Raw genomic sequence first — 15,274 nt, 5'->3', positions numbered from 1 at the left:
AAAAAAAGAAATGCAAAAGGCAAAATTTGAGACATATTGTTAACAAGTTTATTCTGGGTAGTTCTGTATGACATGTGTGAAACTTTGCACATTCACTGCTGAACATCCAAAGTCTGCAAAGGCGAAGTCCACGCTCACTAGTTGAAGTTTAACGTCACTCACCGTCAATAACGAGTATGCACCTCGTGAGCATCAATAACTGCTTGACATCTCCTGCCCATGGAAGCGATCAGATGACGAATCACATCCTGTGGAATGGCTGTCCACTCAGCCTGCAAAGCTGCTGCAAGCTGAGGTAGAGTCTGCGGTTGAGGTTGTCGTCATCGCAGGCGTCGGTCCAACTCGTCCCAAAGATGTTTGATGGGGTTTAAATCTAGTGATCTGGAGGGCTAGGGAAGAACGTTGATGTTGTGGTGTCTCAAGAAGACAGTGGTGAGTCGGGCTGTGTGAGGACGGGCGTTGTCATGTTGAAAAACGTCGTTGACGTTCACCATGATGGGTTGCACATGGGGCCTAAGAATCTCGTCGACGGTTGCATATGATCTGATTGTAAATCTTACGCAGCCCTGGTATGGTTGAGGCAGTAGACATTACAGTGGTGGTCCTATCCCGAAGGTGACATAACCGGATGTAGCGATCTTGTGCGGGCGTGGTCACACGAAGTCTGCCAGATCGTGGACGGTCACAAGTTGATCCATGTTGTTGGTGACAATTCCATAGCCTTGTGATGGTGCTTGGGTGGACATTCACAGCTCTGGCAACATCTGATCAAGATTCTCCTGCTTCGAAGCGACCAATGGCGTTGTTGCGTTCTGCTTCAGTCAGTCTTGGCATAACTGTATTGCGTGTCGGTTAAAATAACAAAAATATCCCTTTTGTGTTTCTTTTTTTGAAGAGTATATATAGTCTGTGTTCTCTTTTTATTTTTGTTATTTTGATGCTCTTGAAGAATGAATGTTGTACATATGTCTTTGTATTCTATAACTGACTTGCACTTTATTTTGAAATGATTTACCACATAATTTTACTTGTATACAAGGATCTAACAACATCACATCTGTTTCCTTTGTTGCTGTCTCAGCAACATTGTTCTTTCTTCATTTATGACTGTTCTAGGACATATGTTTGTGGTTTTTACCTTGTTTTAGTATAGGTTAATATCCAGTTCTTTTAAGTCTTATTCCAACTTTGCCTAATATCACTATTATCAAATATTATAGTGATGCTTAAAACTTTTCTTCAACTTTATTATATTTTGAGTTTTTAAAGGAGATCTGCATCCCTTTTCTCGGGTTTCTTTTCAGTAGGCACTTTAGCTGGTGTTTTTGTTTGTTTATTTTTTAAAATACCCATTTTCTGAAGGCAGATCTTCCTTGATTAGTATTTGTGTAGACTTCACCCATTCTTTGTTTTTGTTACATTTTTAAAAATAAATGTTATTTTTACTGTTCACCATATCTTATTTCTTTGACTTAGCAATTAGTTTTGCTTAACTCTTTCATTAACTATTTGGTAGTTATATAATCTTAGAGCTTTAGTTGAATCGGTTAGTTTCTTTTAAGCCTTCTAGATAGCTTTTTACAACAAGAATTTACAGGGTGCCTCATATCATTACTTGTGGAGTTCAGTCATGAAATATAAAATGGGTCATTTGATGTTATGTTCAAATTAAATGCCTAAAATGGCAGAAGTCTTGAAAAGTATATATATCTGATATCACATGCTTCCTTTGCATTTCTTTGGTCACAATTGTCTTTTCATTTATATGGGCACACATTTAAAGGGTAAATCTTCACTACCGATACACCATACCAGTCTGAAGTGAATTAAGATGAACCTACAACTTTGCATGCTTCCTGGGCACTTTTGTGTTTCGAAGTTTCTATCCTTTTTAAAGTTAATATTTTAGATAATACTCCTGGAAAAGCTATTTTGCTGGACCATCTTCAGGAGAAATGTGGTTTCTGATAGGTATTTACATGGATGTGTCTTCTTTATTAGGTGTTGAACTGATTCTTATGTTGTTGCAAAATCAGCTATGTATGTAAGGAGGATTAAAAAAACAAAACAATTACTTTGAATGGCTAAACTACTATTCTCTAAAGGCTGTAAAGTTCTATCGTGCCTCTAGTTGTCTGGTACTTTGATTACATTAATAATGATTTATTTTCATTCTCTGTATCACATGACCTCTGCTTTCAGTCTTCCCTCAGAAGTAACAGGCATTTCTTTTTCTCCACATTTATAATGGAATTTTAAGTAATAAGTTGTAAAAGAAGCAAGTCTTTAGAAAAATGTGAAGATGTAATATAAATATATATATATATAAGCTTTTTTATTGGAGAAATAGAATTACATTTTCAAAAGTTGATGTTGGCATATTGCTGTATTTTTTCTTATCAAATACGTTCCTGAATATTAAGATAGTGACAAGAAAATGTGTATGCATTACATGATTATTGTATATAGTGTGTTTTAGTTGGAAAAGATGCTTAGAAATGGAGCAGAGCATTGCTTAGTGGCTAGCATGTCAACATGTGGCTGAGCAAGTTTTTGACTTTTAAGTTGTAAAAGTTTTAAAACCATCAGTAAATCCCACCATGGCAAATGCTGCTGACTGGGTTTTCCTTCCTCTTGTCAGTAATTATTAAATGGAAATGACTAGTTTGAACCTTAGGGGTCTATGAGCCAGCCATTTAAGTATTGTGTTCGAAAATACTAAAATAATTACAAACAAAGATTAGAGCAAAGTGAGAGCCTCATGAAAAAGTCTTGATGATACAAATAAAATCAAAATAAACCTTAAGTATACAAAACACGTGTGTGCTTGCATTTTAACTAAAGTTTTTCTTTTTCTTGTGATAGCTTATCAAGGCTTTAATATTTTTTATACTCTCTTGTATTTTAGATACTTCTCAGATTTACATAATACTACATGTCCATTTCTGTTTTGTTTTAAATAGACAGAGAAGTATTATAATTCCTGTTGTCTGGCAAAGTCAATTTTTTTTAATTATTCAAATAAGGTTTTTAAAATGAGTAATTACATAAAACTGGTTCACAGAATTTTGTTTTTTATTTAAATCCAATGAATTTCTTACAAATGTTTAATTAATTTTGATAAACCAATGGTCATTTTGGGTTAAGTTACTTAGATTGCACAATTTTATACTAAACTATTACTAAAAATAAGTTTATTTTGTATGCCCTGTTGCTAGTAAATATTAGGTGCAGTAATTAATTGCTATAACTTCATTGTGTGAAAAGATGAAATGGAATAACAGTGTTAATGCAAAATGCCTAACTTCACTGTCTTTAGAAATTAACTTTATACTAAAACAGCAAGAAGCATCCGGTGTACTTCATTAAGCCTTTATAACTTTTGTTTTCAATTACTGTTCTATTAAATGCTAATATTCACCATATTTTTTAAATATTCCAATTAAGCTTAATTTCAGATCATTTGAGAATACATTAGGTAACTTTGATTAATACTTTTGCAATGGGATCAGTATAATATACGAGTTTGTCTACACATTTGTACACGTTAAGTATTTGCACTATAACTTTTGAAACAGCATTTGTATATTCACAAAATTTGGTAGACCTTTAGTAAAGAGTACAATTCTTTTGTACACAAATAACAGTTTTTTTTAATAACATATTTTTCTAAAGATTTATTTTTGAAAATATCAAGTCTGTTTCATTACTAGTCTGAGTGCAAAGTGATTTCATGTTATGATTAAAATAACTATTCTTCATCCCAAAAATCTCAAATTATTTGTGTAATCTCTAAAACTTTTAAAATACATTTCAAATGTTTGTTTTCAGTGTGACTTTATATTTTTTATTTTCTATGCCCTAACTGTGTGGGGTTTGTCACTTAACCAACCTCATAACCATCGTAAGAAAATAAATATGAATTAGGCTTCTTTCATGCTAAATTACTACGTATTATAAAATGAAAATACAAACGTTTAGTCTGAATAACTTATGTCTCGTAACACTATATATTTACACATACATTTATTATTTTTTATTATATTGACCTTTCAGTCATGCCCAGCTAACATTACATAATTTGCATCGACATGGTGCACATACACTAATGTTACATATCCTATAATATAAAACTGGCTTTTAGTCTTCTGTGTCTTGGCTGTGTTTTTGTAATATAGTTACATTTCAGTTGTTATACATTATATATGTATATAGATTATTACTGTTTAGGAATAAGTTATTAAACTTTTCTTAAAATTTAGAACAATAAACAAAAAGTAAAGAAAACAATTATCTCTTCAAGCTACAACCTTTGAACTTGGTTGCTGCTGGACATAGGATGCTAAGCCTTTTACATTTTTACATGTACATGATATGAAAGAAATTCATTTTTTAGGTTTTTTATATACAGTTGAATGATAAAAAAATTCAAATAACTATAATGATACCATAGAATTCCACTGTAATTTATGAAACTTGCTAATTAAGATCTATTTAGGTTTTATAAAATATAAAATGTCAAGCAGACTAAACACACAACCAACCTCATTGAAATCTTGGATAGTAAGAATGTGGAAATCTGTCAAAGATTAAAATGGTGGGGAAGACCACTCTGGAGACATTCTAAACTGTTAATTGGTCATTCACATGTCATATATTGATGTAAGTGTACATCAGGGACCATTTCAAAAAATGGAAAAAGTTTGATTCAGTACATAAGCCATATCACAGCAAAATAAAAAGATATGAAGTTCTTATTTTATATTGTAGTTTCTTAATATTGGTAATTTTTGAGTTTCTAATTTATATGAAACTATAGATTTAGTGTTTTAACATCATAATTTTAAAATGCTGCATTCAACATACTGTGTGACTTGTTTAAAATCTATATTTACGTGTGTTCTTTTAATATTTACTTTTAAATTAAGAAATTAACTTGTATATTATATTATTAAAGTTTGAATTATAGTCTACAATTTGATTCCAGACTTACTGACAAATTCATAAAATAGTAGTTGAATAAAATTTTGAATTCAAGTCAACAAATGTGATGACATGACCTTTGACCCATTGCAAGAGGGTTAATCTGCTTACTCTCTTATTAACATTGGGAATTTAGTATTAAAAAATAATATATGACTGTAATGATAAATAAATTAATAAATAAAATAATAACCAAGGAAAATATTTTTATTTATCAGTAGTTTGTCAACAGTTTGTTTCCTTTGATTGTTGGTTCAAAATTAATGATGGCATCATGTTACTTGGGTTTTTTTTCCTAACAGTTGTGCTGTGGCATGACCCCATAATTGAAGACAGGAAATTCTGTGTTTTGTCCAGTGCTAAAAATATCCCATGTATTTACTCAGTTATAACAAGTACTCGAAAAAATATTGTTTCTTTAGTTCTAATTGCTTGGCAGTTTTTCAAAAATTGATAAATCATTTTAAAAGATAGATAAATAACAAGATTTTTTTTGTAAGTAATCTTCTTCTTTTAAATTAACATGCTGCTGTATAAGCTGATGTTTCTTGTGCATGTAGATGATGTCATCTGTAAGTAAAAATAAACAAGAAGAATCTACCCAGACAAAGTCAACCCTTGAAGGAAGTTTGTGAACAGACTGAAGAAAGTAAAGCTAGATTTGTGAATGCTACAACATCATAAATTCAGCAGTTTGGTAGCCAGCAGGCTGGTCCAACCAAATCAGTCAACTTTTGCTTTAATGTGGGTTTTTCTTAATGGTGTGCATTATGTATATCATTTTTTTTTCTTTTTTTCTCACTTGACATGCACTTGAAAGTTAAAGAATAAAAGAAACAACAGAAAACTTGTGTTCAGAACAATAACTGTGTTTTTATTATCACTGAGGAGCTACAATAGATAAATATAGCAGTGTAATTTGTATAATATAAACATAAAATTCTTTGTTAGGCTGTGAAAGATACTTTATTGGTGCCATTGAGTTGAAGGAAAAGTCACAGAGATTTATTTACTTCATTCTTTATAAGTATGTACACTACATGCATGTAAAATTTGCCAAAAAACAACAAATTTATTTCTTCTTGAACTAGTTATCAGCTCCAGGTATTTGGTGTACAAGTAGATGTTTTTTTCCTGATTTTTATGCAGTAAGAGAATTATCAAACTAGTTTTACCTAGGAAGTTACTGTGAAAAAAAACATCTTTCTTTCCATATCTTATGTTGAATATACTATGTAGACAAAGTTTACTTAACATTCTAAAAACAATTAAAGACTTGTATGTGATAAAGAAAACAGGTGGTAATAAACTGCAGCCATTGATAAAAATAACTTTCAGTATCTCTACTTGGAAGAAGTCAGTACTTTTAAACTATTAAAAGTTATATATATATATATATATATATATATATAACAATGCATTTACTCAGCACCTGTTGTATTTAATGGGAGAGAAATGAAATTTTATGTAAAGTTATTTCAGAGATATCTAGGTAAATACAGTTTTTGTTTTGTTTCTCAATAACTCCATTTTGATCTTTGTATAAAGTGGGTTAGAAAATCCCAGAATTTTGATTGAACTTGCTTTTCTCTTATGAAAAGCTGTATTTATTAGTTATATTTTATTATTTGTGCACTATCTTAACAAGTACTTTCATTGATATTGTAAATATTTGGTATTATGCTTTATGTTAATTTTTCTTTGGAGGTGTCAACTGACCAAACTTACTTGCCACATAATAACTTGAACATGTGTTATGTAATACAGTGGAATATACTTTATCAAATGCTAACTGTTACGACACAGTAAAGTGGGTAGTAACATTAGAGATTCCTCTAATAACAGAAATAAAATTGGTTTTATAATGAAAATAAAATAAATCTTACCATGTGTAATTCATTAGTTGTTTGCTAAAATATTTTTCTCTTCCCTAAGCAACAAGTACAGGGTGTTCAGAAAGTCACTGTGCACTTGTATATTTATTAACAGACAAAACTGCACAGTGATTTTATGAACACTCTGTAGAAACATTACTTTTTAGTTGAACTTCCTAAGTAGTAAAAAGTTTTCACTGTTATTGCACTGTAAGTTTGTAGTAAAATACAAATTTCAAAATGTGAAAAAGTTGTACACAAATTGATTTTCAAGTCATCATTAACCGAGTTAAGAAATGTTCTTCAAAAAGTTTAAACATTTCTCACATATATATATATGTTTTGTCCATTGGTCTTCAAGCAATGAAACTAAGAGAAGAGTTTTAAATTTCAACTACTGTTTAACACAGAATGAATGGATTAGGAAAATCAGCAAACAGTTAAGTTATGAAACCTTTTGCAAATTTCTCTTAAATGAAGTAAAAATTTTTTTTTTTAGACAGGGGATTACTTTCAGAATTCTTTCGGTGGTGGAGAAAAATTTTACTTGGATTTTTCTCATCAAAAGAAATCATTTAGAAATAAAACCCTGAAAGTTGCAACACATCAGGAGAGGAAAATTTAGTTTATGAGGGAATATTCCTCTTTTCCAATGAAAAGAAAATACCTGTATAGAGATAAATTTGCATTGACTGTTGAGGTTAAATATCAATTTTCAGTAAAAACTGTGTGGGTATATATATATATAAACACACACACACACACACACATTGCTTCTCCAAGTTTGAATATTTATGTAAATTGACTTTCTTTTTAAATTATGCATTAGAAAGAGCCAAGCATCATTTTAGTTGATATGTTATATCAACTTCATAAAATTTCTTGGTTATAGAGCTAAATAAGTTCATCCTTTTGAAGATTAGTTAACAATTAATATAGATGTTTCACTAGATTTAAGAATTTTGTGCCATTTATTAATTTTGAAAAATATGATCCTCATTATATGCACAAGGGGAAAAAAAACTAAGTTTTCTTTTCAGATTACCAAACATGGTTACTATTAAGGGTACCAGTTAAGTTGTTGAAAAATAACATATAGACAGATAAAACACAGCATGTTTTGTGTTAATTCTTAAGATTGCTTAGATATGTCATATGTATATATATATATATTGAGAGCAGAACTTCTTAAACAATTACAAAAAACATAATTTTTGAGATATAAGTAGCTGAAATGTTCACAAAACACCAATGAAAAATTACAAAAGAATCACTGTCAAAAAAGTTGGAAATATGTTATCCTGTTATTCCTTTTTCATGTATTTTAATTAGTTATAGATAGGTAAAATTTTTTAAACTAAAAGTAAAGCTTTATGATACTGTATTCTGCAATAAACCTATTTAAGTTATTCCAAAACATAATTTACACAAATAGTATCAAATTTTACTACATCTTGATAAATTACCATAAAAGCAAAAGTTTAGGCTTTGTATCTTTTAGGGACTTCATCCAAAACTTCAAAGACAAAGAAATATATCTGCTCTGAGGGAGGTACGTTGCTTTACTGACGAAAAGGCTCACTAATGTTAGTAATCTGGATTGATGCAGTCTTCAGCTGCATTTAAATCCAAAAAGATCTTCTGTCACTAAATGTGTCACAGAGGCATTTTCCTCTACATGATTGAAACAGAAACCCAGTGTTGTATGTCACTTGGCTGCTGAGTCAAAGACAGCCTGCAGACAAACATACCTTTTTGGTGAAAACACCTCAGATGTAGTGTCCCTATGATGGGAGACCTTCACATAGTTCCACCTGTGCTGATAGAAGCAGCTTTTAAACACTTTTCTTGGTGAGTTGCCTTAACAAAGCTGAGAAAACAACCTGGGCCTATCAAATGCATTACAGAATCAAAAGTTCATTCTATTAATTACAAATTGAAGATGTATTTAAGTACAACATGAAGGAACCCAAAGAAAAAGTTCATTATGATATATCCCTTTACTTTAAACACTACATGATACAGCAGATCAGGATTTTCAAATGGATAGCATGCAATGCAAAGATAACAAACTAATATTTGGCTTGTCTGTTGAGTATAAGCTACTGTAATGAATAAATATGGTGTAAATGATTCCAGTTATCACCACATCGGTTGACATATAACATTTGTTAATAAAAATGTAGCTTTTTGTGCCTGTAAAATATGCAACTTTAATATAAAAATGCTCCAAATAACAGTAAATATAGAGGAAGTTGTGGGACTCAGTCATCACTGTTAAAATTTAATACTAATATTAATTAGTTTGTTGAATGTTTCTCCAACTTCTGACAAAAATATGTTTACTCAAGATTTGAATTGTTTTCAACCCCCTCTCCTACTTATTACAATTTTATAGGGGGTTAAGCAGTAAATAAAAATGAAGCTTGATTTATTTGAATAAAACTTGATCTGATTTTCTTAGGGACTATCCTAAGGCTAATACCAGTATTTTTTCAAAACAGGATTAACATTTTTTTTATTCTGAGACTACAAAGAAAAATATACATAAATCTGGTAATTATGTTATTTTAAAATACTAAGAAATCAACTACTAGTAATGTTTGCCAGCTACCTTCTGAATACTAACAGAATGGAATGATATATAACTCTGAGAAAAAGATTAAAAAAAATACTATAAACAGGATTTGGGTTATTGTAACAAGTATTAGATGTTCTTTAATTGCAGAGTCCATAGTATGTCCAATTTATGTGGATGATATTCCACAATACAAAAAGGTTGAGATCATGAAAGTGGTATTAAGAGTCTGAAGTTTATTTAATGTTTAATTGCTGTAAGTTTAGCCCTTCTATGTTAGCTATTATAAGTGTCAATTTAATATATTTGAACATGACTTAAAAGGTAGGATTTTTTTTATTTTCTCCTTTGCAGTTATACCATACCAAAATAGGAACAAATTTATTGCTTAGACTTTAAGTACACAAAGTTTTTAGTTATATGCTCAGTAGACAAAAACATTGAAATAACTTAAAAAGTAAGGTGTGAGTGGCAACTATCATATGAGAATTATTGGATGCATTTCTTGTGACCTGTTGTTCAAGTCATTTTATTAGACTTTTAAGTGTATGTGGAAATCCATATTTTCTAATCCACTTCTTTAGTGTGTCACATTTATATGGTCTTCAGTACCATTACATAAAGAATATAGTCTCAGCAACTGACTAAATGGAGCTTTATTTCATTATTTTTCCTCATCTCGGATACAGGTGGAACCTAAAGATAAAAAAAAAATTTAAAAAGTGATTTTAAAAAAAAAAAAGGGTTAGCAGAAATATTATTCAAATATTCAAACACTTGCTGTATACACTGAGAAAAGTTTCCACAACTGAAAATGGTAAATGTTTTAGTAGCATGTTACAATAAAATAAGACATCAGCCATGTTGTTTATGAGAAATATGGGATTTCTGAACTCCAATCTCCATAGGAATGTAATGGAAAAGCAGTTTGATCAGATGTCTACTAAGAAATATTTGCCATTACCATTGTTCAGTTTTACAGTGGGACAAGATGCATTAGAACAGAGATTATTAGAATCAGAACCAGTTAACTGGAAAATTACTTCTCAATCTGATTCCCTGGCTTAAAATAGCTGAAGCTGGTCAACTGCTGAATGTGACACCCAAGAAAACAACATTGCCAAAGCCCACTATCTACAACAGCAGTACCTTTAAAACCTGTAGAAACGCCCCTTCATGTATATAATCGGTATAAATTGTTGTTTCTAATGGCTACATAAAGTTGTGTTAATAGTTATGTTACACATTTAAAATTTAAAGGTAATGTTGCAACCTCATTCAATGTAAATGAAATGTTACTTTCAAATACAGCTTTATATTTAAATAGAAACTTTTATGTTTTAATGTATCAATAATAGATATTAATTATAATTAAATGGGAAGGATGCTGCTGTGTAGTGTCTATTTTGGTTGCATACTGATTGTAATGATTTTGTTTTAAGACTTTTATAAAGAGTGGTTCTGAATTTTGATGCTTCTCTGTGTGCATGTGTTTTCCTAATATTATTTAAATCGCATTGAAAAGTATATAATATAATAGTATATAATATCGAATAATGATATATTCATTTATAGTTCCAGAAGGGTGAAATCTGCCATTGTTGGCAAGTTCTTATTTTAATTATTACAATGTTGCAACCAATTTAACTTTTATCAGATGATAGCCTGACAGTGTAGGTTGAATCTTGTAATCAGTAAAATCAGAATTTGCCTACTGTAGCATTTGTTATGGTTGTTTCAAATTTTGTTTTCTATATAATCTGCAAGATAGCTAGGTCTTCAGTTAATTCATTGGAAATGTTACTTGCGAAATGAAAAATACCATACAATGATGTCCCATTGACCATACAAAAGTACTGCCCTATATTGCAACATGTTTCTGAAGAATTATTAACAGATTTATCTTTTACTTAATAACCAATGTATTTTAAAATGTGCTGCAAGAAACCATGTAGGTAGGTGTTTTTTGTATGACAATATTAGTATTTACAACATATTTTGGTGAATTCACATTCATTTAAAAAAATGAATCGTTAATCATATACGTAAATAAATACAAATTATAAAATTTAAGAAATTCATAGTAACTACTATTATAATAGAACAAAATGTTAAGATTTCAAAAAAGATTTTATGTAAATTTTTGTGTTTCAATTTCACTCTGTGTAACTTAAAATGTAGTTTTTTGTGCTAGATGAGAATTGACTGTCAAATGCTAAACCAATAACTCCCTAAATAGTTATTTTAAAGCAGGAGATTAAAGACTAAGAAAAATATTGTTCATTTGAGACAAACTATATTGAGATACTTTCTTATGTTTGGGAATTGGGTTGAGAATTGTTTGGGCTTAACCGTCTTACTCAGTCAAAACACTTCGATGCAATTAAAAACCATTTTTTGGACTACTTTCATTCACATATGCAATTATCAAACTTAAAGCTAATAGTAATACTAACCAATGACTAACAATAATATAGTACAGGCACATTCCAAAAATCAACACTGAATATCAGTATTTGTGTGTGCTGTTTCTAAAGTCAAATGTGATTGTTGACTTTTGGTGTTGGTTCAATGAGAAAAAAGGGTGTTGAGATGAAAATGAATACAGCAGCTGCCATGAGGGTCATGACAATTGTAATAGGTGTCTTAAAATTTACTGTGTGTGAATGCAGACACCACAGCTTGACTTGAAAATGGTAAGCATATAAGCAAATAAATAAATTCTACTCCAGGAAAAACTGGGCTGAACCATAAAACATGAAAGTGGTTAGTCACATAACAAAATAAGCCTATCTTTCCCTCAGTTTGTAGTCTCAGCATGCATTACCACAAGTAACAATGAAAGTGTACTAAATGCATTTAATCAAATACGTGCTTAAGTAGTATCTTACGTCATCTTCAGATGACCTAAGAAGGTTGAAATGTTGTTCTGTACTTTCTTTTAGTTTTAATACCCATACCAGCCTTCTTTTAGAATACATATTTTGGTAACATTTGTGTGTGAAAATTTGGTTGATATGTAATACATATTATGAATTGTGGCATTTAAAAGCACAGAAAAATCATAACTGTAATTATTAACTACTATAACATTAATCATATAATTTAGCTTGGTTCACTTAACTGCTGTGGTTTTAACATATTTAGAAACAAGGACCTATTGGTCAATCTTAGTTGTCCCACACTCTAAGCCAAAATAAAACTATTAAACAATTTTTTAAAATTAAAGCCTACCCATGTCATTCATTAATCTATCAAACTTTCTTTTAAATTCACACAAATTTACTGCCTCCATAACAGCTAAAAGCAATCCATTCCATAGATCAAACACCCTATTTAAAAAATAAGATTGTCCTAGCAGAAGACACCTTCTACCTTGCCTAAATTTATATTTGTGTCCCCTAGTTCTATAATTCTAGCTGTTAAGTACAAAAAAATTTTGATGCATCAACATTATCATTTTACAATCTTAAACACTTCAATCAGATCCTCTCTAACTCTTCATCTTAAAAATCTTAATCTCTCTTCACATGACAACTCCTCTATCATTCTTTCACAAATTGACAATACAAACTAAAACAGCATATGAAGGAAAGCTATGACATTGCTTAAAAATTCAACTACTGATATGGTTCAATATTAAACTACTGATATCAGTGATATGCCTCAGAAATTAAATTTTGTACAGTCACTGACATCAACAACTACTGCACTGCTGCATTCCATTAAAATTTCAAATTACTTAAAATTACTCTACATGACTACCTACAGTAAAACTTGTTCATCTATACAATCTTGTCAGTAAATTACTGGTACCTCAATATCAGTATATTTTTCATTCTTTCACAATACAAACTGAAAGCAAATCAAGGAAAGCTTTGACATTGCTTCAAAATAAAATTAATGATATGCTTTAAAATAAACCACTGGCACTATATGCTGCAGATAATAATAAAATGTTTTTCAGTCACTGATATCAACTTCTGCTCTGCTGCATAAATTACAGTCAAATTTCAAATCACTTAATTTCCTTTAATCAATCTTGGCTACTTTCATCTTTTCGAGACAAGGGTTTCCAGTGCTCTCTTCCGAGCTTTTTTTCTCTCCTTCTCTGAATGGGCAGCTCTCTGCGGCTTCTGGACTTTTTCTTTAGCCAAGGTGGCTGGGCCAGATTTCACAGAACCATAGGCCTCAAGCCTTTCTGCCCTTTTCTTCTGATTCTCCCTCAGCTTTGAGATATACTTTGAAGCTGCTGATCTAATGCCCTTACACATTCTCTTGTCTACAGGATCAAAATGAACATCATTCCTTTTAAACATTTCAATCGCTGTTGTTTCTTTGGAGCGTAGAGAATATTTTATCGTCTGGTATGCACACGATACCAGACCACGAGACCTGTAACGAGACTGCCTCCAAGATGGCGGTCAGATTATTTTTTTTTTCTGCAATAAACATTGAAAAAATACGATTTCTCCTCAAAAACCACCTACCCGGCCCCCAAATCGCTCATATTTTCTCCTCGAATTTATACGAATCTCGTGGGTGATCGTTGGCCGTTTGAAAACCGCGGAAATCCGCGTTTCAGCGGAAAAATGGCACGCATGTAGTTTAAAACTTCTCTTGCAGCTGAGGTAGTAGCCCTTACAAAAATATCACTCTTTCTTACTTCATTGTAAACCATCCATTCCAAAAAAGTTCCTTCCTCCCACTGAACTGATCCTACCAACCCAACAAGCTAACCTGCTCATTCTTACATAATTTCAGCCCAGTATTTAGCCCTAGTGACTTACCTAAATTTTCATCTCCAAAATTAACTTATAGCCTTTATCTTTAAAACTTTTATCAGCCCCTTGTACTAATTAACTAGCTCATCTGACTTACTCTTCCCTGAAGTCCTGCTGTAAATTCCCACAATTTGTTCTTCTATTTATCTATTTTCTCAACTTTAGTAAGAATAGTCTTTTAACTCTTCCATCAACTTGCAAACTCTACATATAAACTAAACATCCTCACTACTAGCCTCCTTAAAACTGAATAATAGTCCAGAGTTCCCAGATAAAACTCATTCATTGCACGTACCAAACTGGGAACGCTTAACCAATGAACCATTATATGCAAAAACGGCTCGTTTGGGTTGAGAAAATATTTTACATAGAAGAGCGAACAACGTTTCGACCTTCTTCAGTCATCGTCAGGTTCACAAAGAGGTAACTGACCGGAAGCTGACCACATGCTTGAAAGGGGTTGTGTAAATGAGTGTCGGAATGTAGAGGGCGGTGTTAGATGTTTGAATATATAATTTTATTTATTTTATTATATTAATATAGGTATAAAGGCGTTCCTTTATATTGGTTTATTTTGGGCTTGAGTTGTTGTATAAGTAAGGCTTCTTCAATTTTGCGTTTGTTTACGTTTGTTTGTTTATTTAGTATTTAGGTGTTTTCTTTGGTTATGTTGTGTTTATTTGATTTGCAGTGTTCGAAAACGTGTGAAGGTGACTTTTTGTGTTCTTTGAATCTGGTTTCCATTTTACTACTTGTTTCGCCAATATAGAAGTCGTGGCAGTTATCACATTGTATTTTATAAATAATGTTGGTGTGGTGTTTGTCAGTGTAATTTTTACACAGTATAGACCTTAATTTTGTACCTGGTTTTTGAATAAATTTGGTATTAACTGGAATGTCATATTTTATTACTAGTTTTTGTCAAATGTTGGTTATTTTTCTGCTGATGTCGGGAATATATAGTATTCAGCAGTATATGGTTTTCGTGATTTTTTAATTCGTGGGTTATATTTACTTTTGTTCGTTGATTTTGCTTTTTGTTTAGGTATGTGCGT

At 31.0% G+C, this 15,274-nt stretch overlaps 1 protein-coding gene and 1 long non-coding RNA gene across 4 annotated transcripts in view; one reads left to right on the top strand and one right to left on the bottom strand.

Moving 5' to 3' along the window:
• Nucleotides 1-6,880, top strand: part of LOC143232813 (Golgi apparatus membrane protein TVP23 homolog B) — a 37,931-nt gene extending 31,051 nt beyond the window's left edge. For all 3 annotated transcript variants that reach the window (XM_076468719.1, XM_076468717.1, XM_076468718.1), the window contains one exon: nt 5,544-6,880. In XM_076468719.1, the coding sequence (XP_076324834.1) occupies nt 5,544-5,618 (75 nt within the window). In that variant the 3' untranslated portion in view covers nt 5,619-6,880. The remainder of the gene's footprint in view (nt 1-5,543) is intronic.
• Nucleotides 6,881-9,360: 2,480 nt separating this feature from the next.
• Nucleotides 9,361-14,961, bottom strand: LOC143232814 (uncharacterized). Its single transcript, XR_013017776.1, has 2 exons — nt 13,252-14,961; nt 9,361-10,131 (listed from the first exon to the last, which is right to left on the bottom strand). It is a non-coding gene; the product is annotated as an uncharacterized LOC143232814 (long non-coding RNA).
• Nucleotides 14,962-15,274: the final 313 nt, after the last annotated feature.

This window comes from Tachypleus tridentatus, chromosome 11 (genome assembly GCF_004210375.1).
Source record: "Tachypleus tridentatus isolate NWPU-2018 chromosome 11, ASM421037v1, whole genome shotgun sequence".
In the NCBI taxonomy this organism is placed as follows: domain Eukaryota; kingdom Metazoa; phylum Arthropoda; class Merostomata; order Xiphosura; family Limulidae; genus Tachypleus; species Tachypleus tridentatus.
The sequence above is the reverse complement of the archived record's forward strand: the minus strand, read 5'-3'. Positions and strand labels throughout refer to the sequence as shown.